The sequence below is a fragment of the Diceros bicornis genome, chromosome 11 (assembly GCF_020826845.1).
Source record: "Diceros bicornis minor isolate mBicDic1 chromosome 11, mDicBic1.mat.cur, whole genome shotgun sequence".
Classification (NCBI taxonomy): Eukaryota; Metazoa; Chordata; class Mammalia; order Perissodactyla; family Rhinocerotidae; genus Diceros; species Diceros bicornis.
The window spans coordinates 38744353-38771875 of record NC_080750.1 but is presented as its reverse complement, the minus strand read 5'-3'; the positions used below and the strand labels follow the sequence as shown (position 1 = coordinate 38771875).

General features: G+C 42.9%; 2 protein-coding genes across 13 annotated transcripts in view; one reads left to right on the top strand and one right to left on the bottom strand.

Moving 5' to 3' along the window:
* LRBA (LPS responsive beige-like anchor protein) overlaps window positions 1-5903 on the top strand; it is a 723014-nt gene extending 717111 nt beyond the window's left edge. For 6 of the 7 annotated variants that reach the window (XM_058550176.1, XM_058550181.1, XM_058550180.1 and 3 more), the window contains one exon: window positions 5006-5903. In XM_058550176.1, coding sequence (XP_058406159.1) covers window positions 5006-5096 — 91 coding nt within the window. In that variant the 3' untranslated portion in view covers window positions 5097-5903. The remainder of the gene's footprint in view (window positions 1-5005) is intronic. The other variant, XM_058550178.1, reaches the window with a different exon arrangement.
* Window positions 5904-11754: 5851 nt separating this feature from the next.
* Window positions 11755-27523, bottom strand: part of DCLK2 (doublecortin like kinase 2) — a 141316-nt gene continuing 125547 nt past the window's right edge. For 2 of the 6 annotated variants that reach the window (XM_058550171.1, XM_058550172.1), the window contains exons 12-16: window positions 27175-27252; window positions 21669-21765; window positions 20955-21035; window positions 19667-19783; window positions 11755-14146 (exon numbers count right to left, since the gene is read on the bottom strand). In XM_058550171.1, coding sequence (XP_058406154.1) covers window positions 13919-14146; window positions 19667-19783; window positions 20955-21035; window positions 21669-21765; window positions 27175-27252 — 601 coding nt within the window. In that variant the 3' untranslated portion in view covers window positions 11755-13918. The other 4 variants (XM_058550174.1, XM_058550173.1, XM_058550175.1 and 1 more) reach the window with 3 other exon arrangements.

Here is a 27523-nt window from a genome sequence, read left to right as displayed (position 1 = left end):
CTCTTAAATAAAATTTTAAGAGCAGTAAACATTAATGTAAAATGCCTGTATCTTTGTCCATGAGGATTCCATTGAAAGATTTGGCTTATTTCCTAAAACCTCCCACGTGGTAAAGTTTGGGGAGATAATCTTTCTTTGGTATCTTATTTCCTCTTAATATACAGTCACCCATTTTAGTCCTAAATTTTTTTTATTGTGGTAACATATACATAACAGAGAGTTTACAATTTAAACCATTTTTTGAGGCATTAAGTACATTCACATTGTTACACAACCATTACTACTATCCATTTCTAGCCCTTTTTAATCCCAAACAGAAGCTCTGCTCATTAAATAATAATTCTCTATCCTCACTTTCCCCAGCTCACCTCAATTCTACCATCTGTCTCTATGAATTTGCCTCTTCTAGGTACTTCCTATAAGTGGAATCATACAATATTTGTCTTTTTGTGTCTGGCTTATTTCACTTACTCTTCCTCTTACGGCTGAATAATATTTCATTGTATGTATATACCACACTTTATTCATCTCTTGACACTTCAGCTCTTTTCCACCTTTTGGTTATTGTGAATAATGCTGCTATGAACATTGACATACAAATATCTTTTCAGATCCCTGTTTTCAGTTCTTTTGGGAATATACCCAGGAGTGGAATGGCTGGGTCATATGGTAATTCTGTTGAACTTTTTGAGGAACTGCCAAACTTTTCCACAGTGGCTGCACCATTTTTCAGTCTCAGCAGCAATGCACAAGGGTTCAAATTTCTCCACATCTCACCAACACCTGCTATATATATATATATATTCTTTTTTAATAATATCCATCCTAATGGACATGAAGTGGTCTCTCATTGTGGTTTTGATTTACATTTCTCTAATAACTAGTGGTGTTGACTTTGCATTCTCTTTATAGTGAGTGTCCTTTTATGTGCAAAAGTTTTTAATTTTGATGAAGTCTATTTTTTTCTGTTGTTGCCTATGCTTTTGGCACAGCTAAGAAAGCACTGCAAAATCCACTATCATGAAGCTTTTCCCCTATATTTTCTTCTGAGTTTTATAGTTTTACTTCTTATGTTCAGTGTTTGATCGATTTTGAATTATTGTTTGTATATAATGGCAGATGAGGGTCCAATTTGATTCTTTTGCACGTAGATATCAGTTTCCCGGCACTCTTTGTTGAAAAGACTGTCCCTTCCCCATTAAATGGTCCCGACACCCTTATCAAAAATCATTAGACCATATATGTGAGAGTTTATTTCTGGGCTCTCCATTCTATTGGTCTATATGTCTGTCTCAATGCCGGTACCACACTATTTTGATTACTGTAGCTTTGTAGTAAGTTTTGAAATCAGGAAGTGTGAGACATCTGGTTTTGTTCTTCATTTTCAAGATTGTTTTGGTTATTCTAGCTCGAGATTCCTGTAAATTTTTAGATGGGTTTTCTATTTTTGCAAAAAACATTGGGATTTTGATAGAGATTGGGTTGAATCTATAGATTGCTTTGACTAGTATTGTCATTTTAATAATATTAAGTCTTCCAATCCACGAATACAGGATTTCTTGCCATTTATTTATGTCGTCTTTAATTTCTTTCAGCAACATTTTGTAGTTTTCAGTATACAAGTCTTTTGCCTCCTTGGTTAAATTTATTCCTGAGTATTTTATTCTTTTTTTTTAAAGATTTTATTTATTTATTTTTTCCCCCCAAAGCCCCAGTAGATAGTTGTGTGTCATAGCTGCACATCCTTCCAGTTGCTGTATGTGGGATGCGGCCTCAGCATGGCCAGAGAAGCAGCGCGTCGGTGCGAGCCCGGGATCCGAACCCGGGTCGCCAGCAGTGGAGCGCGCTCACTTAACCACTAAGCCACGGGGCCGGCCCTGAGTATTTTATTCTTTATGTTGCTATTATAAATAGACTTGTTCTCTTAATTTTATTTTCAGATTGTTCATTGTTCATGTATAGAAACAACTTATTTTTGTGTGTTGATTTTGTATCCTGCAACTTTGCTGAATTCATTAGCTTTAATAGGTTTTTTTTGTGGAATCTTTAGGATTTCCTACATTTAAAATCATTTCATCTGTTAATAGAGAGAATTTTACTTCTTCCTTTCCAATTTGGATGCCTTTCATTTCTTTTTCTTGCCTAGTTGCTCTGACTAGGACTTCCAGTACTATATTGAATAGAATTGGTAAAAGCAGCTATCCTTGTCTTGTTTCTTATCATATGGGAAAGCTTTCAGTCTTTCACCGTTGAGTATGATGTTAGCTGTGGGTTTTTCATAATGCCCTTTATCACGTTGAGATACTTTCCTTCTATTCCTAGTTTGAGTGTTTTTATCATGAAAGGATGTTGAATTTTGTCAAATGCCTCTTCTGCATCAATTGAGATGATCCTGTAGGGTTTTTTTTCCTGTTAATTCTGTTAATGTGGTATATTACATTGACTGATTTCATGTTGAACCATCCTTGCATTCCAAGAATAAATCCTCTTGGTTGTGGTGTATAATCCTTTTAATATGCTGCTGAATTGAGTTTGCTAGTATTTGTTCAAGATTCTTGTATCAGTATTCATAAGGGATACTGGTGTGTGATTTGCTTGTAGTTTGTCTCACTTTAGTGTCAGGGTATGTGGGCCTCATTGAATGACTTAGGAAGTGTTCTCTCCTCTTCAGTTTTTTAGAAGAGTTTGAGTTGGTGTTAACCCTTCTTTAAATGTTTAGTAGAATTCACCAGTGAAGCCATCTGGTCAAGGGCTTTTCTTTATTGGGAAGTTTTTGATTACTGATTCAGTCTCCTTATTAGTTATAAGTCTGTTCAGATTTTCTGTTTTTTCATGATTCACTTTTGGTATAGTGTGTGTTTCTAAGAATTTTTTCATTTCATCTAGGTTATCCAATTTGTCAGCATACGATTGTTCCTAGTATTTTCTTATAATCCTCTTTTATTTCTGTAAAATTAGTAGTAATGTCTCCATTTGATGATTGTAGTAATTTGAGTCCTCTCTTTTTTCTTAGTCAATCTAGATAAAGGTTTGTCAATTTTGTTGATCTTTCAAAGAACCAACTTTTGGTTTTGTTGCTATTTCTCTGTTTTTCTATCCTCTATTTTATTTATCTCCATTCTAACCTTTATTATTTCCTTCCTTCTGTTAGCTTTGGGTTTAGTTTGCTCTTCTTTTTCTAGTTACTAAAGGTGTAGAATTAGATTACTGATTGAGATCTTTCTTCTTTAATGTATGTGTTTACAGCTGTAAATTTCCCTCTTAGCACTGCTTTCATTGCATCCCTTAAGTTTTAGTTTGTTGTATTTTTGTTTTCATTTGTCTCAGAGTATTTCCTAATTTCCCTTGAGATTTCTTCTTTGACCCATTGGTTGTTTAATTTCCACATATTTGTGAATTTTCTAGTTTTCCTTCTGTTAATGATTTCTAGCTTAATTCTACTGTGATCAGAAAAGACACTTGGTATGGTTTCAGTCTTTTTAAATTTATTAAGACTTGTTTTGTGGCCTAACATATGGTTTATCCTAGAGAATGTTCCACATGCACTTGAGAAAAATGTGTATTCTGTTGTTGTTGGGTGTGTGTTCTATGTATGTGTTAGGTCCAATTTGCTTTTAGAATTGTTCCAGTCCTCTGTTTCCTTACTTATCTTCTTTCTGGTTGTTCTACCTATTATTGAAAGTGGGGTATTGAAGTCTCCAACTATTACTGTAGAACTATTATTCCTTTCAATTCTGTCAGTGTTAGCTCCATATATCTTGGGGACTCTGACATTTGGGGCATATATGTTTGTAATTGCTATATCTTTTTGATGGACTGACCTTTTTATTGATATATAGTGTTCTTCTTTGTCTCTTGTAACAGACTTTGACTTAAAGTCTATTTTGTCTGATATTAGCAATAGCCACCCCAGCTCTCTTTTCATTACTATTTGCATGGACTATCTTTTTCCATCCTTTCACTTTTAACCTGTTTGTGTTTTTAGATCTAAAGTGGTCTCTTGTAGCCAGCATACACTTTGATCATGTTTTTTATCTGTGCTGCCAGTCTCTGCCTTTTGATTAGAGAGTTCAATCCCTTTACATTTAAAGTAAAGTAACTAATTACTGATAAGGAAAGACTGACTTTTGCCATTTTACACTTTGTTGTCTATGTCTTAGAGCTTTTTTGTCCCTGATTTCCTCGTTACTGCCTTCTTCTGTGTTTAGTTGATTTTTTGTAGTGACACATTTTAGTTCCTAATTTTGATATGAGGTTCTAAGAAGGATATTAAACATGATTTCTAAGGACTGATCCTAACCTAACCAAACTATACAGAGAAAGGTCTAAGATAATAGGCTCCTTTAAGCTGCTCATCTTACTGCTCTCCATCTCTTCCCCTGAATCACCTTCTCAGGGACAGGAGAGCAAGCAGCTGCTTCTGTCTTTAGTGATATTTCAGTGAGTCACTATGTTAAGAGGGCTAGGCCCCTACCCAGAGCATGATGAATACAGAATATTCTTCTGCAGAGCAGAGCCCAGCCCACTTTTTTTGGCTGAGTATTACGATCAGAACTCTGCTCTCTGACTCATCATTGATCCTGTACCTGTCAGAGAGACCTCTGTCATTTGTGCTGCTTCTTCTAGAAATTACCCTGAGATCTTGATACTTTCTTTTGATTCTGATACCTAATAGAAAAGATAGGGCTTGCCAGTCCAGCTTCCCTTAGAAATCATCAGGTCTGTTCCGGTTTTAGTGACTCATCCTGTATATACTGGCTGTACTTTCAATATCAAAGCAAGCTATGGCTTGGATCCTTGTGGAGTGTCAGAGGTGGCACTCTGAGCTTACTCAGAGCTGCATTTTAGTCAGCAAAAAACATACCTTAGTTCTCACAAATTATTAGGTTTGACTGCCGTCTTCTATATTTACCTTGCAGATTTGGGGAGGGCAGTTCTTTCTTTAGTAACAGATCCCTAGGAAATAAATAGCTTTGTAAACCACTCCTCTCTCTGCTTTTCCCAGGTGCATCATTTCTGGCATGGCTTCAGGAAGCATCGTTCTATTCTACAATGACTTTAACCGATGGCATCATGAATACCAAACCCGCTACTGATGGTGACAGCTGCACATCATCCTTGCCCCCAGCCTAGGCAGGGGGAGTACCCTGGAGCATCTTTCTCTTAGAAATAGCTATCACATCTGAATGTAACTTAAATTTGCTCTAAGAAGCAAAATATTTTTTAAAGTTAATTGCTATTTTTGTAGACTTTGCTTGACTTTTTTGGGGTGAATAGCAAAGCAGAAAACTGGCTGCTGGGTTCTGTAGTTTAAAAAAATCTATATTTTTAGTCATAATGAGAAGTCTATTTTCACCAATTATGGAAACATACAGTGGAGCAAGTAAACCCACTTATTCTAGCTATATTATGAAAAAACACTTCCCATTTATCTGTAATCTTGAGAAATATATGATTTTAAAAGTAGAGAAGTGGGTTATAATACTGCAATAGGGGGATTTTATGCTATACTTTGGGTCCTGTATTTTTCCAAACAATTGTGCTTCTTCAGCTCTGAAATTTCTGGGATTTAAATAGTAATGTTTAAATTAATTATGGTAAAGGTAATTTAAAACATCTCAATGAATTATTTCTATCAATATTATTCTTCAAGCATGTTTTAGACCTAGAAAATTATGGTTTGGGGGAGGCTATTTTGTTTTATTGTGTGGTTAACCCATAAAGGATCTAAGGTTGTAGCAAGTGTGAAATATTTACAATGTTTTCCTGATCTGTCGTCTCTACAGAACACCAAAATGAAGCGATGGAAACGCTCTTGGGCTCTCACCACCTTTGCTTTTCTTTTAAAGTAAATGCACGTACCAAAGCTCACCATGAGGCTGGCCCTGCCCGTGGGCTGAGCCAGAGCGCCATCGGGGCGCCCTCCCCACCCTCACCCCACCCACGTCTGAGAACAGAGGCTACCAGGTGCTGTGTTACGCAACACCTTTTTACCTTCTATTTGTTATTAAACTGTCTTCACCTTCCTTTTGATTAGCAGTTTGTACTAAGAAATAATGTTATTTTGGTGTTGTATAATTCTACTTTTCTAGTAGATTGCTGTGTGAAATTCTGTGAAACATATTTGAGAAAAGATCTGTATTGCATAAATAAATTCTTTGTAAGTTGTGAACTTTGAGTTGAAACTGACATTCCATTTCTCTTTCTCTTACGACGTACCTAAAGGAGTCCCCTCCTTTTTTCTACACATTTGGCTCTTCTCTAAAAGCAAAGAGTTGGAATGGCACAACTCAGTTTGACAGAAAAATTAAATAAAAAAATGACATTTGTAATTGAATTGTTGGAAATATCTTTTTGCTCCTAACTTTAAAACACTGATTGATTGATTGATAAAACAATTATTGCAAAGAAAATGTCAAACTCTGGTTCAGTCATAGATTTTGAACAATGACCAATAAGAGAGAGACTCTCTCTCTTCTTCAATGAATAAATATAGGAACATGGGCCTTCTCTGGCCAGATAGATCGCTGTCTTACTGAGACTTACGCAAATGGGACCACTAGACCTGTATCTAACAAATGACCACACAAGGTACTTTTTATATACTCTTTCATCTAAGATCCACAATTGTTTTATAAACCATTAAGAAAGAAAATAATAGATGTTGAAATGTGGGAGAAGGCGAGTACATCTTTTAGAATCAAAGAAATATCCAAGTTACTAGTAAATATTAACTAAACATCCTTACTGGTATTAACCTGATATCATACTTTGGAAACTTGAGGGGAAACGGTAGAAGAAAATTAATTAGGAATCCCTAAGTCATATGCCAAGTATAGCATACTTCAACTACCCCATTTTAACAGGCCTAAAGCAAAGTTAGTTAATAAAGCAGCTTCCCCTTGAGCGCCTAAGAAGAAAATCAGTGCGCCCCCATTGCTTTTATTGTTTTTACAACTTAACTTAGAACTATGGAAAATTAACTGAAACATAAAACAAATATAGCTGGCATCAACACAAGGATGCAAGACTGACAGAATTTGTTTAGTATAGTATTTGTTAGGGTTACTCAACATTCACTTATTTTATTCAAGTTTAACTCATTTTTTTAAAAAAAAAAACATTACTTCAAATACATGTAAATCAACAAAGGGGGAAAAGTGAAGGTGGTTTGGGATGCAACCGGATGACCTACGACAGACAGGAAACATGGTGGCACATTGAGTGAGTGGACGTGGTGGAAAGAGTGCAGTGTGTTCAGTTTACATACAGTAATTTATGGCTGGCTTTAAAATGCATTGCCTCAAGAAATTAAGATTTTCCTCCCTGATATTGATATTGATTCTTACTGAAATATCACCAGTCGAGACCTTGAGTCTCTGTAAATTTAGAAATACCACTAGATCTCTGGGAGAAGGCATGAGGGCTCAGAGAACAGGAAAAGCTAATGAGCACACTGATACAAACTGGTGGACAATTCACTCTTAGAGGGGAATCTGATTCCCAGAGTACACCAAACATCCATAAATAAATGTTCTAATTGATTAATTCAATAAAAAGGAATGATTTTGCCCCTTGAAATAACATCACACTTTAGTTCCACTTATCAGCGTACAGGACAGGAAGATTCCAAGTATCCTGCATGGGAACACAGGAAGCTGTGTGTGCCATCCAGCTCCAAGAGCAGAGCAGAGCCGAAGGGCCACGGGCCTGACCACACCTGGTGCCATGTGTCCTCCCACCTTGCTGTCAGAGGGCCAGTGAGATGGCAGAGGTTGTGTGGGCCAAGTTTACAGATGGCCAGGGAATCCCAGGTGCAGCCAGACTGCACATCCTCTTTGCACCCTTTCCAGCAAATATAATTGAATTAAAACAGCATACAACTGTTAGATCTACCAAGATAAGAGTTTTAGGGGAGAGATTTTCACTAGGTATCTTCGATATGTTTTTACTGGATATGATTTCAAGAGACATGCAAATCGTGGACCTGGTTTGGTCCTTCCTACTGCGTCAGTCCTGCCCCACTCCCCATCACTGCTCAAGAACGCAGCACATTGATGATACAGATTCCTTCTGCGTCTAGAAGCAGAACTGTCTTTAGTTAAACAGTTGGAAGGATCCCACTACTGAGCTTGGTGGTGAAGCTTTGCCAGTTCCTGGTGTGTGTTATAGATCATGGAGTAGCAGCCAGCCCTATAGCCTCACGTCATTACAGACACAGAAAGGAGGAGGACATGACTTAAATCTCAAAATCTGCATAAACTGTGCATATCAGCACCTCTACTTGGCTATTTCCGCCCCACCACAGAGGAAGGAAAGTTTTCTACTTCAACTAGGAGAGCAACCAGCCTAGCTACTTCCCTATTTTGTAGCATAAAGTATAATAATGTTAACCCTGCAGGCATCACAAGTAATCACTGCAGGGAAAGCAATGAAGCTGGGAAATTTCAAAACTTCTGACTGTAAAAAGGAAGGAAAAGACCATAAAATAGCAAATCAATAAAATAAAAAAATTTTAATTCTCTTCTCTTTCTTTTATTTCCTCTCAGATGAGTGGGAGAAACATCTTTTGGATTTTACTTTTAGATAGATTTGAAAAGTTGAGTCCATGATGCATTTCTTGGGTCCCCAAAAGTCATCAGATCACTATTTACAAACCCAGGGCTACTATTAATGACATGACACATCGCTCCCAGCCCTCGCTGCTATGAACCAGAAATGCAGATTGCTCAAACCAGAGGACATGACATTTTTCTTTCTAATGTAACTACAGGTGGTTTGGCCTTTAGGCAAGCTATCTTCCTGAGACAGCTGGGCTCTCTGGCAATGGAAGAAGGCAATCTACAAATGTTCCTGTGAATTCTGAGACCTCAGCAGTCATATGCCAGAAACATGAAGTGAATTAGTTTTCTGTCTTAAGTTCAGGAATATTTTTCCTTGCCAAAAATCAAGATTTGGGGGGCAGCTAGGTGGGCTTATTCCTCATCCCTGGCAGGAAGCAGCTGGCTGCTTTGCAGCTCTGGACTTGGATAATGTGCAAGACATGCCCCAGACCTGACTTCAGCCTCAGCACAGACAGGTGTCCAACTGTCACAAGGCGCCAAACTTGGCCCACCAGGCTGAAACCATCCTGACCACACCGGAGGCCCACAGTGCCCAGCTCTGCCCTGAGCAAAAGGGGCTTATGTTTGGGAAGGGGCATGACAGGAGCAAATGACTGACTGTCTCTGTACCAAACATATCCTTTTCTTCCCCTCAGCCGTTCAGCGATGGAACACCTCCCCACAGCTAACTGCCTTTGAGTTCAAGGCTGTGGGTTTTTGTATGTGTGAGGAAGATCGGTCCTAAGCTAACATCTGTTGTCAATCTTCCTCTTTTTGCTTGAGGAAGATTGTCCCTGAGCTAACATCGGTGCCAATCCTCCTCCACTTTGCATATGGGATGCCACCACAGCATGGCTCAACAAGCAGTGTGTAGGTCCACGCCAGAGATCCAAACCCGTGAACCCCAGGTCACCAAAGCGGAGCGCATGAACCCAACCAGTACACCACCAGGCCAGTCCTCAAGGCTGCAAGTTTTATCATAAGATAGCCCCTTAAAACGCACTGGCCAAGACTAACCAAAGTTACACACATCAGCCTCCTCTGGGGAAACGACTCTCCTTCTTCATTCATCTCACAGAACTCACACGCCCGTTTCTGATAGCCTCTTAGCCTCCTCAATTTTCTACCACTTTGCCAGGTGTCTCCCCCACCCTCTCCCGCCTCCACCTTATGACATGGATGCCCCCTCTAAAGCACCTCTGACCACCTGAGGGGCAGCCCAGTTACAAGGACAGCTGCCCTGGGAGCCGGGAGAAGCAGGTCCCAGCTCCAGCAACTCTGGAGGAGACCCTGGCCCTTCTGAGTCTCCTCATTTATTGAATGGGGATGTTAACACCTCTCTCTCAGGGCTGTGGTGTGGCTCAAATGAGACAGGGTGAAATACTCTGTAAACTGTGAACTTTTGTGGTGGTTATTATTTAGCATCTAGGCATTTCCAAGAACGAGATTATCACTCCTTTAGAAAGCAGCTAACTGTACCACTGGACTGCTCTGTGATTAGAATCTCACTCCGACTCTGTACTCACATCTGACCCTCCATGCCTCCTACCTATCCCTTGGGCCACCAACCAGAACAATTAAAATATGTCTCCTCCCCGACCCCCGCTACAGGACAGTTCTTTATATGGCCAAAGACATCTAGCAGATGTGCCGCTAGTCTTTCCTAACTAATACCTTACACTTTTTCCCACCGCTCCTTCGCTGCCAAGGCTTCAAACCCCCTCACCACTCTGGCCCTCTGCCCTCTTCTGGGTGATCGTTGCTTTATCTGCACCACACACCTTGAAGCCCCCAGAACAGAACTCCATTCCTGAGAGGGCTCGGCTAATACTGCCCACAGTCTGCACATACTTCTCAGGACGCAGTTTAAGATTATGCTAACACCGAAGCAGCTCTGTGGGCGCCTAATGAAATGGAGATCATTGAAATTCTCCACTCCCAGTTCTCTCACATGAAGCAATGTACATCCAGGCCTTGGGCAGGTGTGTAAAAGAATCACAGGACTTCACACTCTGATTTCACACCACAGGTTTGGATCCGTGTTCTCACCAGCTGAGATCATCTTAAGTCAGTCCATCCCATTTAAAACAACGGATAAGCATTTTTTCTACACCGTCATTCACATCACATGCAAAAACCAAAACAAAATAAGAACACAAACCGAGAACAGTGGCCTTTCTTTACAGCAGCACTGTCCAGCATGGCAGGCGTAGCCACATGTTGCTACTGAACACTTGAAATGTGCCTGCTCCAAACGGAGATGTGCCGTCAGTGTCAACACACACCAGATCTCAAAGGCTTAGTACAAAAAACAATGTCAAATATCCCCATGATTTTTTTTTATACCGATTACATGTTGAAATAGTACTTTGGATATATTTCGATATATTGAGTTAAATAAAATACACTATAAAATTAATTTCACCTGTTCCTTTTTACTTTTTTTTAATGGGGTATCAGAAAATGTTACACTATGCAGCTTACGTTATATTTGTACGGGACAGCAAACCGCTCTAGAGATCTTTCTCCAAGACAACATCATCAGCCAGCAGTCTTTCTTCCAAGATGGTTAATCAGTTCTGAACTGTCCTCATTGTCTCCTAATTCACATTTCACAATCTTATCCATGAAATTATCCTGGGGAAGTTCTGCCAAATGCTTTCAAATCCATATATTTCCCTATCACAGCAACCTTCTTAAAGAAAGAGACACAGACACACACAGTGACTCCTGGCCCATTGGTGAGCCCAGCAGGCACCCCACCATGGCCTCAGCAGGTCACCACTTCCCCGTCCTACCCCTAATTCAAACGTCAATTGCTTAATCATTATGTAGATGACCCCTCACATCCAGGCCTTGATTTGCCCCTGGATGACAGGGCACCTCCAGAAGAGCACAAACTTTCGAGCTGGTAGAACCTAAAACTTCACCGTGGCTTTGTCTCCTGCCAATTCTATGACCTGGCTTATGCCACCTGACTTCTTGGCTTGCTCCTTCACCACCACACACTGCTCTAGGTGTTTGTGCGATTAAGATAATTACAAAAGAACTGCCAGGCCATGCTGCCACACCTCGTTCACGCTACTTCCGTCTCCAGGCCATCCTCCCTCACCATGTCCCTGGCCATCCAAGGGTGGCACAGAGTGGGAGAGCACGTGCTAGACAGAAGGTGCTCCTTAGTCCAGTGACTGGTACTGCACCGTTCCCTTATTTTCTTAGTCCTTAGCAAATGTCTTCGAACTTCACGGTTCAAGGAAGGGGGGTCAGGTTTCAGTATCTGATCACTGCCAGAGGCCATGCTCCAACACTAATTTCATCTTTCTCCTTTTACATTAGCGCTTCCGTTCCATTAACAAAAATATTTCCTTTGGAAGCTATGAAAAAGCTTGTTCTTGAACCATAAGTGGAGAGATAAGCAGAATGTTCTAGACCTGTCCATCACAGGTTTTTTGAAACTGCCCTCCTCCTGAAGCCTGTACCTGCTATAGCTAAGGGCCCAGGATGCCCATCTGTACTTTCTAACCAGCCTCTGGACTGGATCATGGGTCAGCACCAGCCCAGAGAGGAATCATCGCATGGTCGGGGCCAGTCAGATCATCTCCTTCCTACAGCAATTTGAACTAAGAGATCCAGAGCCGAAGTAGATGGTTTCAAGCCCTGAGAAGTACAGCCTTGAGAAGCTGGGGACAGAAGCAGTACCAGGCTAAGGCAAGCAGACGTCATGAGCAAACAGAAACCAAAAGCTGAAATGTACTGAAAGCAGCAGAGACAGGAGACCTCACGATCTCTGAGACAGAGACAGAGACAGAGACAGACAGGGGAACAGCTGCCCTGACTCCCCATTTCCTATAAAGCCTGACCTTCCTGCTGTTGGCTCCGTAAGATCCGTATGTTGTATACGAATGATCCCTATTTATTCTTGAGCTTCTGTTGCATGAGCTTCTGCACGTGTAATCACATAAACTTCGACCAAGACACATCTCTGTGTGTTCTTCCCAAGCATCATTCTCTCTTCCCCCTCATGGCCCCTAGATGTCACAAAAACAGACATTGGCAGCTGCCGGAACCTGGGCCAAGGAGGTGTGCTTTGATCTCATATCCTTTGCAAAACAACACAGAAACCTTGCTGACTCCCGATTACTGTTTCTCAATAAGGAAGAGTTTATTACAGGTTGGGTACACTTGTAGGAAGCAAAAATCTAACAATGAGAATGAACTACAGGGCCCACCAGTTTAGAAGATGAACAGATAAAACAAATACACTGATTATGTACAATTATCAAAAAGAGCAGGGTGGTGGGAAAAAGGAAAAACTGCCAGCAGCCTTCCAGAAGGTTAGTAACAGAGGATGTCTGTGGAGCACCTTCCCACACAGTCCCAACTGGGCCTCGGGGCGTCTCCTCAGCTGCGTCTGCCCCACTCCAGATGAAAAGCAGCAATGACAGGAGACACTGGGGGCTTCTCAAGACACCCGGTTTATCTTGCTCTGCTAGTAGCTGGCTTGCTGAGGAGAAAATGCCTCGGCCCCAGGTGATGCCACAGGTGCCAAGCCTTTCATTACACAGCCCAGAGGACAACGTCAGTAGCATTTCTTAATATCTATGGGGAAGAGCTGGAGGAAAACACACACGTCTAGGGAAGAAAGCGCCTAACCTTCCCCTGTGGTCTGTATACAAATAAATACCCAATGCTGTCTTAAGCGGGCCCAGTGCCCAGGCTGTAGGGTGGGCTGCTTCTTCCAGCCTCTGAAAGCACTTCTTGAAGCATGTCTGGAATTAGTGTCCCATGACCAGATTGTCCCCTTAGGTGCTCATTTCTTCTGTTAGAAAGCCAGTCCTCCAACCCCCATCAGCAGAGGAAGATGCCATGTCACCTCTCACAGGACACCCACAAAGGGACAAATGCAGTTCTAAGTTCTTTGTAAGAAAAAAGGGAGCCCTCTGAGTTTACTGAAAGGGAGAGGTCTTGGTTTGTCCAAAGTATGTCTATAAAAATGCATTAAATGCTGGGTAAAGTTGCACATTCTCCTGATGACGCTCCAAAATGTCCATTGAACTGAAAATACAGATAATTTAAAACCAGCCACTCTGAATATCTGTCACCAAAGCTGACACTGCATATGACACCTCCAAGAACTGGAGGACAGAGCCCCGACTGTGAAATGAGGCCAAGCCCCTAGCCCTGGGCTGCTGGTTCCTGGTAGCCCTCGGAAGGTGCCAGCAAACTTAGAGCAGTCAGCAGAGAAAGGCTCTTCAGCAGGAGGGCGGCCCAGCGAGGCCCCGGCGCGCAGTGGGCTCCGGCCTGTCTGCCCGGGGTCAGTCACGGTGGCGGCGCCAGGTCCCTGCCCGCTCATAGCCAGTGGCAGCAGGAGGGCAGGGGGAGGTGGGAGATTCCGGAGGGGTAGGGGCCAGGGCTGCCGCCCCGGACACTGGGGGCTCCTCGGCCGAGGGCGGAACTGGAGAGGTCGGCTCCATCCCAGGTCGGCTGCTGTCCTGACAGTGCTTGCTGCAGAAAATCTGCCCCTCCTTATCTAGAGCCGTGTTCTGAGGAGAAACCAGCGGAGACAACACATTAGCCGGGCTGGCTCGGGTCACAGGCACCACGAGAGCGCACAACAGAGCATGCACGGGACTCAGAAACAGAAGAGGAGAAATAACATGGAGCTTCTCTTCTAACAGAAACCGAAGAGAACAGCAGCGGCTCAGGGCACCCACGCTGGGCAGCCGGCCGCACTTGGCCTCTGCTCCCACTGCTCGGTGTCAGCGGGCCCTGGACGGCAGCCTGGGGTCATTCCTTCCTGGCTCTGAGCTGTGCCTGAGTTCTGAGAGCTTCTTCCCGTGCCCACATCTTGAGCCCCAAAGAATCCTGGGACAATAAGAAAATCCTACGGGAATGTTAGGGTGTTGACAGTTAACTTCTCTCAAGAAAGTTCTCCACCACAGATCGAAAAGTTACTCATATGTCATATAATAATCCCCTTACAACTCATGTGGCTGCATAATCTATAAAAGCCCCAAGAAACCAACGGTGCAATATTACCTATTTTTAGATCTGCCACAATCTCACCTGTTCTTCTCTTCCTGCGTGTTGTTTTTTGTTTTTTTTTTTAATGTTGTCACACCCTCAAAGTTTTCAATCTGCTCCTCTCCTCAGGGAGCACAGGAACAGCCACAAACAGGAGGAAATCACTTTGCTTTCAGGCCCTAGACCAGAAAGTGAGACCTAGTCTTTTCTCCTCCTCAACTCAGTTTGAGTATTTCTTGCTTGTCCATGAAACACAAGCCAGCTGTCATCTCACTGAGTTTTCCAAATACGGGGGAGCTTTCAGTTCTCAGGCACCTTTAGCTAAAAGGCACCATGATCAGAAAGCGTTCTGTAATCTAATGACTCTGGGGGGAAATGTACCTCCGATTTTTTCAGTACTCTGACTAAAAAAAAAACAAAACAAAAAATAGAAGTCTGGGGAAAATATAAATAAACAACAGGGCTTTCTAAGATAGACTTGTGTGGCTGCCTTCAGGGCACTGGGTGTCAACTGTGAAATAGGTGTTCTCCACAGGTCCTCCCCAGCTCAAGCTGAATATCCGGTAATTTCCAAAGACAATTTCAACTGCCTGGAGAAGAGGTAACTGTGGAAAAGCCAAATCAGGAACTCAGCATCGCTCTTGAACAAGCTTCCAAGCGCCTAGTACAAGAGGAGGCCAAGACACCCCTCAGCAAAAACACTGAAAAGGGAGAGAGGCAGCGTTCACTTTTTCTACCACGGAATTTCTCCTGGGTAGAGGAAACCAATTCTCCGGTTATTTCTCCTTTTCTCTTCCTGTCAAGAGACCACGTATGTGTGCGGCAGAACAAAGCTTTGCAGTGCAGTTAGTACGTACCATTGCCTTGGACCTAGTCAGAGGGAAGCAATGCAGGCAGCGAGAGAGGCAGGAGAAGGGAGGAGAGAAGCGGGGACAGAAACTAGACTTACTTTAAACAGAAGAAACATAAATGAAACAGTTTTGTCTATCTTAAATTAAGCCCAAATCATTCCCAATTTCCCCCAGAAAGAAGCATAATCCTCCTGAGCAGGGAAAGCATTCCACTTGAATCCGTCCTTTCTCAAGTCGGCGACAAGAAGCAGCGTGAGCTTTCTTATAATTCCCTTTCCTGCCACAAGATGGCCTCTTCTAGTCCATGAGGCTGGGATGTGCCCACTGGGATAAACAACTAGCCAGCCTGCAAATGCACCGTCCTTTCCCAAGTAGCCCAAGGACAAGCCAAGGAAAATGCAAGTGCAATCCTAAATCACAGGCCTGTCTTAAACCAAAACCTTGTCCAATATAATTCTCTTCTCTTATCCTGAAAGCTAGATGACTCTACACTGTCTTACTGAAAATAAAGCACCTTTGGAAATGTAGTTGGAGAAAGAGAACAAAAGCTTTCACAAAGGTACCCATCTTATGCTGTCATTCACAAAAAGATGCTTTTTCACCTAAGTGGAAAACAGTGGTTAGCAGAACTCACGGAGTCCCCTCCCATGCACTCGCCAGCTTTAGATCTGGGAAGGAAGGCAATGTGGCAAGCTGAAGTTGTGAGACAGAATTTTCCAAGGCTGTGCTTGGCTGGCTGAAAAGGATGTCAGTGGTACAGGAGACCCGCACCGATAAGAAGCCAAGAGCTGGACGCTGGTGTCAGAAGTCTGAGACAAGCAGGCAGGTTTAAGAGGGGCTGGGAATTAGAAGTGCCTCTGATTAAGCACAACATGTTGAATACCAGAATTCCGCTTCAGGAGTCCCCACAGTCTCAACTGGGTAAAGAGTGAAACTCTGAAGCATCTCTCAAACTGTCAAATCAAACTGTCAAATAAAATGCAGACAACAGCATCAACTTTACCATCTTTCACCATTATTTATCATTCCTATCCTGTAATTTTCTCACCATGAGCCTCAGGCACCGATGTTAGGGGCTAAGGTGGAGAGAACACTAGGGGTGACAGTTGAGACTAAGGTTCTGTCTGTCAGTCACACAACAGTTATCTGAGGATTCCACCTCAGAACCATTACACACTATTTCCACTACTACTGTATCTGTAGGAAACCATATTAGCTTCACATACTCTAGTTATGAGAACACATAAATACCAGAGAGAGTCATTTGTGATTATTTTTAATATAAAAAACATTTAAAACTTCCCACGGAGAGGGCACACAGACACATAGTGAGGGGAAGAGGATGAGGATGACGACACGGAAGCATCGCAAGCTGCCCCCACACAACCATGCCCCGGGCCAGGTCCTCCGTCAGATGAGGATTAGCAGGACATCCCCAGGGAGGCCTTCTCGCCACTGCTTTTGGGGACAAGCCAAAATTCACAGGCTGGCTTTTTGGCTATGGAGAATTGGTACCTCCAGAGACAAGCGTCATTGATTTCTCCCGTGGGTACTGACTGTGATAACATCACTGAGCAGCTCCTCAGAGCTAACAACCTGCAGAGTTGTGTAGGGAACATGGGGTTGATGGAACTCTGCCAACATGCTCAAAATGACAACTGAAAACACATGTGAACACACCACTTTTACAATAACCATTGGAATTACAAATAATAAAGGGTTGTTCATTCACACAAAATCCAGTTAGAGCTCAGTGGTTTGAAATTTGACTGTTGAACTCCATCAGCAAAGGGAAAAATGCCATTTGTAAACCATATGATATAGGTTCTGTCTGAGGGGGTCTAAATGTCATTATCCAGAAAAGAGCCTCTATTGGGCCATAAGACAGACGGGCCGGATCATTCCAGAACGTTGGCAAGCCACAGGCTTTGGGCCTGATTCCTATCTGGGTCCTGACTCGACAGGTGACCCAGGCAATGATGGTGAAACTCTCGTTAGCCCTGGGCACAGTTCTGTGAAGTTTCTTCCTCTAGGAGACTATGAAGCTTAACTAATACACGGTTATTAAATTTTGATTCTAACAAATCACATTTCTTAAGGTTTTTCATTACATGTCAAAGGTGCCATTTTTTTTTTTTTTTGGTGAGGAAGATCAGCCCTGAGCTAACATCCATGCTAATCCTCCTCTTTTTTTTTTTTTGCTGAGGAAGACCAGCTCTGAGCTAACATCTATTGCCAATCCTCCTCCTTTTTTTTCCCCCAAGCCCCAGTAGATAGTTGTATGTCATAGTTGCACATCCTTCTAGTTGCTGTATGTGAGACGCGGCCTCAGCATGGCCGAAGAAGTGGTGCGTCGGTGCGCGCCCGGGATCCGAACCCGGGCCGCCAGTAGCGGAGCGCGCACACTTAACCGCTAAGCCACGGGGCCGAAGGGTGCCCATTTTTAATGTTTTTATTTTTCTAAATTTTCCCAGAAGCTGCCTTACAATGCAGCATGCAGCAAGGCTGTGTGTTCCTATCCCATCCATCAGTGCTTGCTCTCATAAGTGAATCACTTGAAAATGTTCTCATGCTGTTGGCTCAATCAAGATGGTTCTTTTCAAAGTGTTTCAGCTATAATTCTGTGACAACTCTGACTTTCTCAGGCTTTCAGCAGAGCACGGCTAAAATGCTAGGGAAACCACAACTCAAGAGGCCTTTCCATTATTTTGGCACAGAGCACCCCGAAGTCCTGCAACATGTCAAAAGACCCAGTTTGCAGGCTTTGTCTGGGGGAGGGAAGTGGGGGAGAGAGCACGCTTTCCAGCAGGGGAGGAGGGAGAGAATTGCAAGGACATACAGACGGCTGCCAAATAAATGCAGCTGCCTCTGGGGGCGAGAGAATGACAGACCAGCGGGTGCTAAGAAGGTGGTGGATGCTCCACACACATACCGCAGCATTCTGTATTCATGAGGGGGTGTGTGGGTGGTATCCCTCAAGTATCTGTGTGGATGCCACATCTTCCTAGCTAAGTTCCTAGACTATAACGTGCCATAAGAGTAAGCAATGGTTTTCCTTCTAGTTGGGTAGGAAACAAATTAAACCTTTCCAGAGGGAGAGAGGCTCATCCTGAGGTAAGAGTGATGGAGATGTGGAGATGGCCCATCACCAGCTGTCAGGCTCCCAGGTGGCCTTATGTGCCACTAAGACCCCACATTGTCAGGGGTGACCAAGGCGCTAACAATTCAGGCACCCGTCTTCTCAGAAAGTCTGATTCTGAAGCCGTCTCAGTTGACTCTCTGGCTCTGGGATGGCAACCCCTCTCCTGCTCCCTGATCCTGTGCGTGGGGTGGGCAGAAAGGAGATCACGGCCTGAGACTCTGGTTGTTTGGTACCCGGGCACCCTAACAGGTGGGCAGACACTCAGAGCTGCTTTATGGCCCCACTTCAGCAAGGACTCAGGCCTGCACAGCTGGTGTTGAATGTGCTGACTGCACTTCTGGCTCAATTTTATTTTTTCTGCCCTTATTTTCCCTTTTTCTGAACTTACTTTAATGTTACTTTACTTATTTTAATGCCACTTTTAGTTTGATGTGTTTATGGGTTTAGGTAAGCTGCCATAAAAAACATTTTGGAGGAAGAAAGGTCTGAAAAAATAGGAGAATCATTGTTATTGACTTATAAAATTTACCAACCTTGAAAAAAACTAGTATTTTTTTTACGTTGTTCTATACTTCTGATTTTTTTAATGGAATTTGTTTAAGTTTGGCTGTTTCTTATCCCAAGTCCCAAAGAATAATTCAAATAATCTCAAATAATCTATTTTTGAAGCCTTGAGTAGGCAGGGAGTTACTTCCTTATGCTTGGGAATCCTTCTCTAGATGAGAAAGTAGACATGAGAGTAGAAGCAGCTGCCTGGGAGGGCGCCGAGCACAGAAGAGGTCAGGGGCGCCTCAGCACCTGGGCCCATCAGCCTGGCCTTGCTGGTACCTGCACAACCCCTATCCCAGGACTCAAGGCCTGGAAGTCGGCCAGATGGGTGCACTTCATTTGCCAAGCCAATCCTGAAGCGAAAAGAGGAACATGGAAGCAGCCAACTTCCATGTGTGGGAAGCTCTTGGTTATTTACTTCAAAAGATTCAATGCTGGCTGAGCAGTCAGGCCAGACACTGCAACTTTCCAACAGCAGAACCATGCCTTCCACTTACCATGATAACAGATACCCCGGTGGTGGTGCTGTTCTGTTTGGGGAGCGCATTATTAAAGTGCTGTTTTAGTTTACCTGTTACTTCAGCTTGCATATTATTCTCCTGGGAGGCATCATCCTACAGAAAAGAAACAAATACCATGATTTTTGATCCTCACATATAAGTTGTCTTTTCCTTAACAGTCACACACACCCCCATCCCCACCATCTTTTCCTAAATGGGCCCATCTTAGCCACAAGGTTAGGGGAACTACGACTTTTTAAAAATAATTACTGCTAGTCAGCTGTCCCATGCCCTCAGAAAGACCTCAGACTACTTACTCCACTCCTTAGGTCTAGAGTAGTCCAAGGAGAGAGTAAAGGTCTCCAGCAGCATGAGGAGGACATTCTTCAGACCTCTGAGACTCTCCCCAAAGGCACAAATGCCACATAATGTAGTACAGATTCCTCCCATGGAAACATCAAAATTAACGAGAAGTTTATCATTTTAATCAAGAATTCAGTTAATTAGTCTTTATTGCTCATAAAGAAATGTGGCATTCTCAGCTACTTGGTCTAGGAGCCAAGGCACTTAGCAGAATCCAGAGAGGCTGAACCCAGATGTCAGGATGTGTGGGACAGTGGAGGTGCACAGGGATCCCCCTCTCCGCCCCCAAGTCAGCAAAAGCCCTTCGCCAAGTAAATTAACTTCACTCTCCTGGAGCCTCCAGGAATGAGGGAAATGCAATCTCTCTCACCATCACCATTTAGTGGATCGTGTTTACCCTAAACCCAGAGGCTCCACCTAAGCCCAAAGGAACTCTAGTCAACATCACACCCCCTCTGCCTGGCTCTGGAAGGGACTGTGTCTCAGCCTCCCCACCCACAGCAGGAGGTCTCCTGTGACTATGTGCCACGAAGACACAGAGATCAGGTCTAAAACATGCTCATCTCTGGGCAAATCCTGAAAACTCTCAAACCCCAGAACCACAGAAGGCAAAAGCTGAAAGCCTCCTTAGAGAGCATCCCAGCCAACCCTTCATTTTGCAGATGAGGAAACTGAGGCCCAGAAAGGGACCATGACTTGTCCAGGTCACTCACAGAGCAGGATTGAATACTCCAGGATCCTGGTTCCAACTGCTTTCTCCCAAAGAGCTATCTTCATGCTACTCGACGATTAGAGAAGACAGCCATTTTATCTGCCATGGAACTTGGATGCGCAGCTTTGCATATGCAAAAGCCACGGGGAGGAAGCATGCTGTTGGCCACAGACATACAGATGTTCATTCCCTGGGAATGTGGGTACTTACTGACACCCAGGGGTGACTCAGGATTTGTCCCGCGGTACACCGAGCTTCAACGTTTACCTGAAGCATTTGACTGATTAACTCCTGGAAAGAAATAAAGACGACCATGGAGGAGACGAAAGGGGGTAATTCCAGCAGAAATACAGAATCTGCGTTTGCACTAAGTACTTCAAAGAACAGCCAACACAGCTGCTCAGCCATTTGAACTTAAAAGCTATTATCACCCACACTCCAAGTGCCTACTAGGCAATTATGCAGACACAGCTGCTTCACATCAGCAGCAGTGTGAGAGAAGAGAAGGTCTCTCCTGAGTCTACATTAAACCAAAATGTTCTCTCCTAAGAGTTCTGGTCATTATCATCATTCCACAGTGTAAAACTGCAGTATTGTTCCTTTCGGCAATTCAGTATGTCTCAAGTCCATTCCAATCCTTTGATGGGTGTCCAAAATATATTTCTTGGGTAAATGAAAGATCGAATGCTTAGGGCTCAGAGGAGCACAGGAGGATGGTAGGGGCAAACTGGGAAGACAGCCAGTGAAGCTTTCAGAATTCAGTTATGAGTTTCAGAGACTATACTATGGAATGAACTTAAAGAACCACCACACATTAAAAGTCAAGACAGACCTGGAGCTCAAATCCAAGAGCTGCAACAGCCCCACGCTGGGTAAGGACCCCTCGACAGAATGCAACCCACAGAAACAGGCGTAGATGGGTACCTTTGCCGAGTCCGTGATGTTATCCCAGTAGGGGGCTGGAAACTCCAGCTTCCCAGCCAAGATCTGGTCGAAGAGATCTTCTTGGAGATTGTTCTCACTAAGTCAGTGACAAAGAAATGGAAGGAGAATCACAGTCACCACACAGTTTTTCAACAAAGTGCTCACAGGAAGAGTGAGGAGAAGAGTCCAGTCTCCTTGGCTTGGGCATTTCATATCTCAATTGTGGATCTCAACTGCATTTGTGATGACACATTTCTCCTTTTAGACAATGAGCTAAAGAACATTTCCATACGCCTGGGGATCAGAGAGTGAGAAAGAAGACAAGACTCGAGAAATTTGTTTAGTGGGTATATAGAGTTTCAGCTTGGGAAGATAAAGGAGTTCTGGAGATGGATGGTGGTGATGGTTGCACAACATTGTGAATGTAGTTAACTCCACTGAACTATAAATTTAAAAATGGTTAAAATAGTAAATGGTATGTTATGTATATTTTGCCACAATAAAAAAGGACTCAAGAGAAAAAACGGAATCCACAACTAATGTAAATCCTCATTTCAGGAAAAACAATCTCAGCATCTGCCCTCACTTAATCTCTCATGGCAGTAAGAGTGGAAAAGCAGCATATCTGAGTCAGATCTCCTTGCCATTCCTCTTTCTACTTTTCCAATAAAACAGCCAAAGATTAGTGAAACAGCTAACATATGAAAAAGTCAGAAGGAGTTCAGAATCTGGGTAAAACATTCACGACATAATTAGCTCCTGCTGGAACTTGACTTTCATTTAAGCTTAGTCTGAGAGAAAGAGCTCATCCAAGGACACCAAGTAGAATTGCACAGGTTGAAGGAAACCCACCTCACTGCCCCTAGGTGGGCATCCCTCTCCAACCATGTCCCACCCTCACATATGCACTCGCACACATAGCTGGTGCCTAACAAATAAATGACGACTTGACTTTTGATGTAAGGTGCTATGGAAATGTGAAAACACTGCATCAACGACCAGAGTAAGAACCAAGTCATTAGCTTTGTTGGCCATTAAAAAGCTCTAGTAGAAAACTCAGGATGGGCTGTGGGAGTCAAGATCAAAAGCCAGGAGTGAAAGTTCAGTCTCACCTGGCAAGTACGTAAGCAACATTTCTCGTGGAGTTCCCAACAGGACCCCCGCAGCCTATTACTCAGGGTGCTCACATGGGACTAACCAGCCTTCTGGACGGGCACCTGGTCATGCTACCAACCCTCTCAGAGTGGGCAAGGACAAGTGTGGTGTCCCTAGAAACAGATCATTTAGGGCAGTGTCTAGAGACAAATTCTGCGGCTGTGTGATGGCATGGCTGCCTCACTCCTGTTCTGTGAAAAAGAGGCGAGTTTGTGAGCTTTGTGAATACCCAGGACACCTCACCAAGCCCAGGTGAATCGACCTCTGCTGGTCCAAGAAGTCTGGGCCAAGAGGCACACTGAGAAGCACGCCAGGCCAGATACCCAGGAAAGGCAAGAGATTCCCACTGCTCTCCTGAAAAGTGCTTCTCTTTGAGTGGGTACAAACTGTTTCTTTCTAGGTGTCTAAATGATCTCTTTTCTTTTCACTGTTATTTCCCTACTGACTGAACTCGGCTCAACTCTCCTTCAAAATGAGTGAAGGATGCCTGTAAGAACACAATGAGATTTTACAGACACCTCTAGAAAAACAAAGGACCACAGGAGACAATGTTAGAAGAAAATATAAAAATCATCTATTTCCAGAATTGTTCCTTTTAGCCATCCCTCTCTATTACTCTGCTCATCTTCCTTTTCCTTTTTTCTGGAATCTCAAATAACTTATACTTTGTTAATACATATGGCTTTTATTTTGTTGATAAACAGCTAAAAAGTTAGAAGTCTGTCTGCAGCAGTCATTTAGGTTCTTGGCAAAGTAGCCTGAGTCAACAAACAAAACCCTAGGATGACTCGGCAATTAGAATGCACCCCAAAGGATCCATACTGTGAGCTGCAAGAGCTCTGAGAATTTCTGGCCGCCCTTCACTAGGAGAACAGAAAGCTGAAGATAATTTATCTTCCTTAGTAGTCACATAATAAGAGCCCCTCTGATTAAGTCTACACTGGATTTATTAACACATTTATACGCTACAGTCTGGCTGAGATGCTTCAGGGTACTTTTTTATTCTAAAATAACATAGCCCCTGAATCAAGGTGCTGTAAGTCTAAGATGTCCATTAAGAAAAACCCTGAAAACAAAAGAATTTGCAAACACTCTCTCTTTTCAATGACAAGCTGTTAAAGGTCTGACAAGGTAATCTGAAAATGTTGTAAGCTTTTTCACAAACGACGTTCAAACATTTCACTTATGGGGTGCGTGTGTGTTTAAGAGAAACATCAAAAATCTCAGTATATATATAGTCATGCAAATATTACTTTTTGTCAGTCGCCCTAAGAACAGACTTGCTTAGGCAATAACTAAAATGTCTGCTGCCTCTGGAAAACCAATATCCTTCTTAGTAATAATGAATCTACTGTTGAAAGGACTGGAGGGAGAATACTTGTCAAGCTAAGACTAAAGACTGAAAGAAGCAAAGCATGAGTTGTTCCAGTCAAAGAAGCTGACACGGTAAATTCCAAGTCATAATTTTAGTTAAAAAGCTTCGGGTTAAAATCATCTTTGGAAAAAACAAAAATATTTTGAAATATCTGTTTGAAAGACTTTTAGGTACAAATTTATGTAGACAATCTATTTTATACTATAGTCATTTATCATTATTTAAAATATCATTTCCATAATTTGCTATATATATTTTTATATTATAGTAGGTTATGAAATCTCTCCAGAATGTCTCTTCATGCTGTGAAGATGCTCTGTACCTAGTATTTATCATTATAGATTCTTTCATCACAACATATGAAAGAAGGAAAGCATTTTCAACATTTCAAAAGTAAGCTACCTGGAGTGGTAGGACTAGCTTTGAATACAACATATAAGGGCAGCAGCTTTCAGAATATAGCTTTACTGCTTTTGATTAGCCAGACTTATCTCCAGACCCCATAAAGAAGCTGCTGTCCCTTGGGTAATAAGTCACGATAAATACACACTGTTCAATCTGACTCATTTTTGTTAAAAAGTAAAAAGCAAAGTCCAAGAAAAAATTCCCAGGCTGCACTGGCAAGTGGAAACACTAGAGGGAGTTGTGAGCACACACTCCTCTAAAATTGATATCTGATACCCTTTTCCTACTGGAAAACTTGGGTTAACTTGGGTTAACCAAGGAAAGAGGGGAACTCTGCTGTAACTGGCCCCAGGATCACCTGCTATCAAAACACACTACCCTCTGCTCTTGACTACGTCCTCAAACAGGTCATCAGGGAAACCAGCCAGGGAACAGTGTGATTGTAAAAATGGCCACAAATTACTCCCTGCCATCTATGTTCACACTTCTCCCACATTTAGTCTAGGCTTAGCTATTTGACTTCATTTGGTCAATGGAGCATCAATGAACAAATCTGAGGTGAACAGAGACTTGGAAAGTGCTTGGGCAGTGGAACTTCCCTTTCTCCAACTGCTTTTGGGGATCCTATATCCACCATCACGTGAAGCCCAGGCTAGCCCAATGGATGCTGAAAGCCAAGTCTTATCTGTTGTCCCAGCGGACAATGAGCCAACTACCAGGCATGTGAGTGAGGCCATTCTGGATCACCAAGCCCTCACCGTGCCAGCGCAGAGCAGAAGAACCACCCAGCTGAGCCACAGAATTGACTGACACCCCTAACTTTTGGGGTAGTTTGTTATTCAGCAAAAGCTAACTGATATGTGTAGTCATCCTACAGTCTGTGTAATCCACTTAGGCCAGGACCTTGATGGAAAACCATGATGTTGATGGCCAGATGGAAAGACCTTCCCATCCATAGAACCCAACCCATGCCACAAAGACAAGGTCCCACTCAAGTGCCATATCTTTCATTAAACCTTTGTGATTTCCAGCCTTCAGTTAAGCATGTCCTCACGCTCAGTTTAATCTTCTTGACTAATATTCTTATGATGTATGTCTTTGCTCCACAGGCTCTAAAAAGTAGACTGACATTTCTGTCAGTCTTGTGTTTACTGTAACGTCAATAAAAAAATTGTTCAACTCAACCGAAAATTCATAATTGAAAAAAGATAAACCTTTCAACTTTTCTGTATGTTTGAAAGTTTTTGTAATAAAATGTTGGGGCTGTGTGAAATAAACCTATTTTTCACTTACTGACTCAATAGTACACTATAAGCACCATGACCTCAGAGATTACACTGGGCTCACCACTTGATTCCCAGCACTTAGAACAGTGCCTGGTGCACAGCAGCTACTCAACAAATAGTTGTAAAATGAACAAAAGAAGGGATTAAAATGAAAAGAGAGCTCAAGAAAACTCAGAAGAAAATGAAACATGCATCATTAGATGAACTCCTGCTTCAAAGTCATTCATTTGCTTCAAAGGGGGAGATGGAAATGATCAAAAGAGGTGCTGTGGCTGAAGCCCCACGCTCACCCTGTACACAAACAACTGGGGTAACGGGTGTGCTGTGTCCCTCCCTCACACACCCTGAGCCCCGTGTGTGGCCACCTGTGCTCCCACCAGGTGAAGTGAATGGTTACCAGGAGTCAATCTGTTTGTTCCCAGGCCTGTCTGCACCAAAAGGATTTGTAGTTCTACTTGATTATGATGTGAATGCATAAAATAAAATTTTTTTGTGTGTGTGTGAGGAAGATCAGCCCTGAGCTAACATCCATGTCAATCCTCCTCTTTTTGCTGAGGAGGACTGGCCCTGAGCTAACATCTAGTGTCAATCCTCCTCCTTTTTTTTTTTTCCCTTCTTCTCCCCAAAGCCCCAGTAGATAGATGTGTGTCGTAGTTGCACATCCTGCTAGTTGCTGTACGTGGGACGCCGCCTCAGCATGGCCGGAGAATCGGTGCGTCGGTGCGCGCCCGGATCCGAACCCAGGCCGCCAGTAGCAGAGCGTACGCACTTACCCACTAAGCCATGGGGCTGGCCCCTAAAATAAATTTAAAAAGGAAGAGTTCTCTGTTTCCAGGAGAACTAGGTTAAATGCTTTGGAAAGCGAGTTGTTAAAAAACCGCTGTCAAGTTAAGTAGAAGAGACAACTATTAAGAACTGGAAAAGGCTTACCTGGGAGGAAAGACTGATTCATAAGGATCTTTAAATCTCACTCCCCTTGAAAAAGACTGAGAATGGAAATCATGGACACTGGACTCTGGGTGCGTTTTATGGAATAATGACCACAGGAATCTCAGAGGACCATATACAACACAAAGGCCTTGGCCTCACCTCAAGAGTGTGGTCAAGGAAAATACATTAATAGGTTGTAAATTAAGATAAAAAGTGAAAGATACGTTTACATAATTTTTAACTCACATTTTTATTGACCAGTATCTGGTCCTAATTGCCAGGAGTAAAACGTCTGCTTTCTGATCAAAGGGAGAGAGTTTCCAACTCAAATATTGTCACTCAAATAGCCACTGACCTTCGGAATGGTGGGAATCCACAGAGAAGTATGTAGGTGATCACGCCTGCTGCCCAAATGTCCACCTTCAGGCCATAGCTGGGAAAACAATGTGGGTGAACAGAGGAGAAATAATAGTACTACTCTCAGGAACTCTCCACGTTACTGGAGTACTGCCTTTGTTTGTTAGGAAAAAGGGTCTTTCAGTGCCAAACTGCTCACTTCATGTAGAGGAATTACTACCCTTTGGACAAAGGCATCTGCTTTTCTCCTAGCCTAACCAATACCTCGGGGACTACTGCCATATTCCCAAGACCATTCTTGGGACATAAGTCCAGGCCTAGGGTTCGTGGACATAGACGCAGACTGG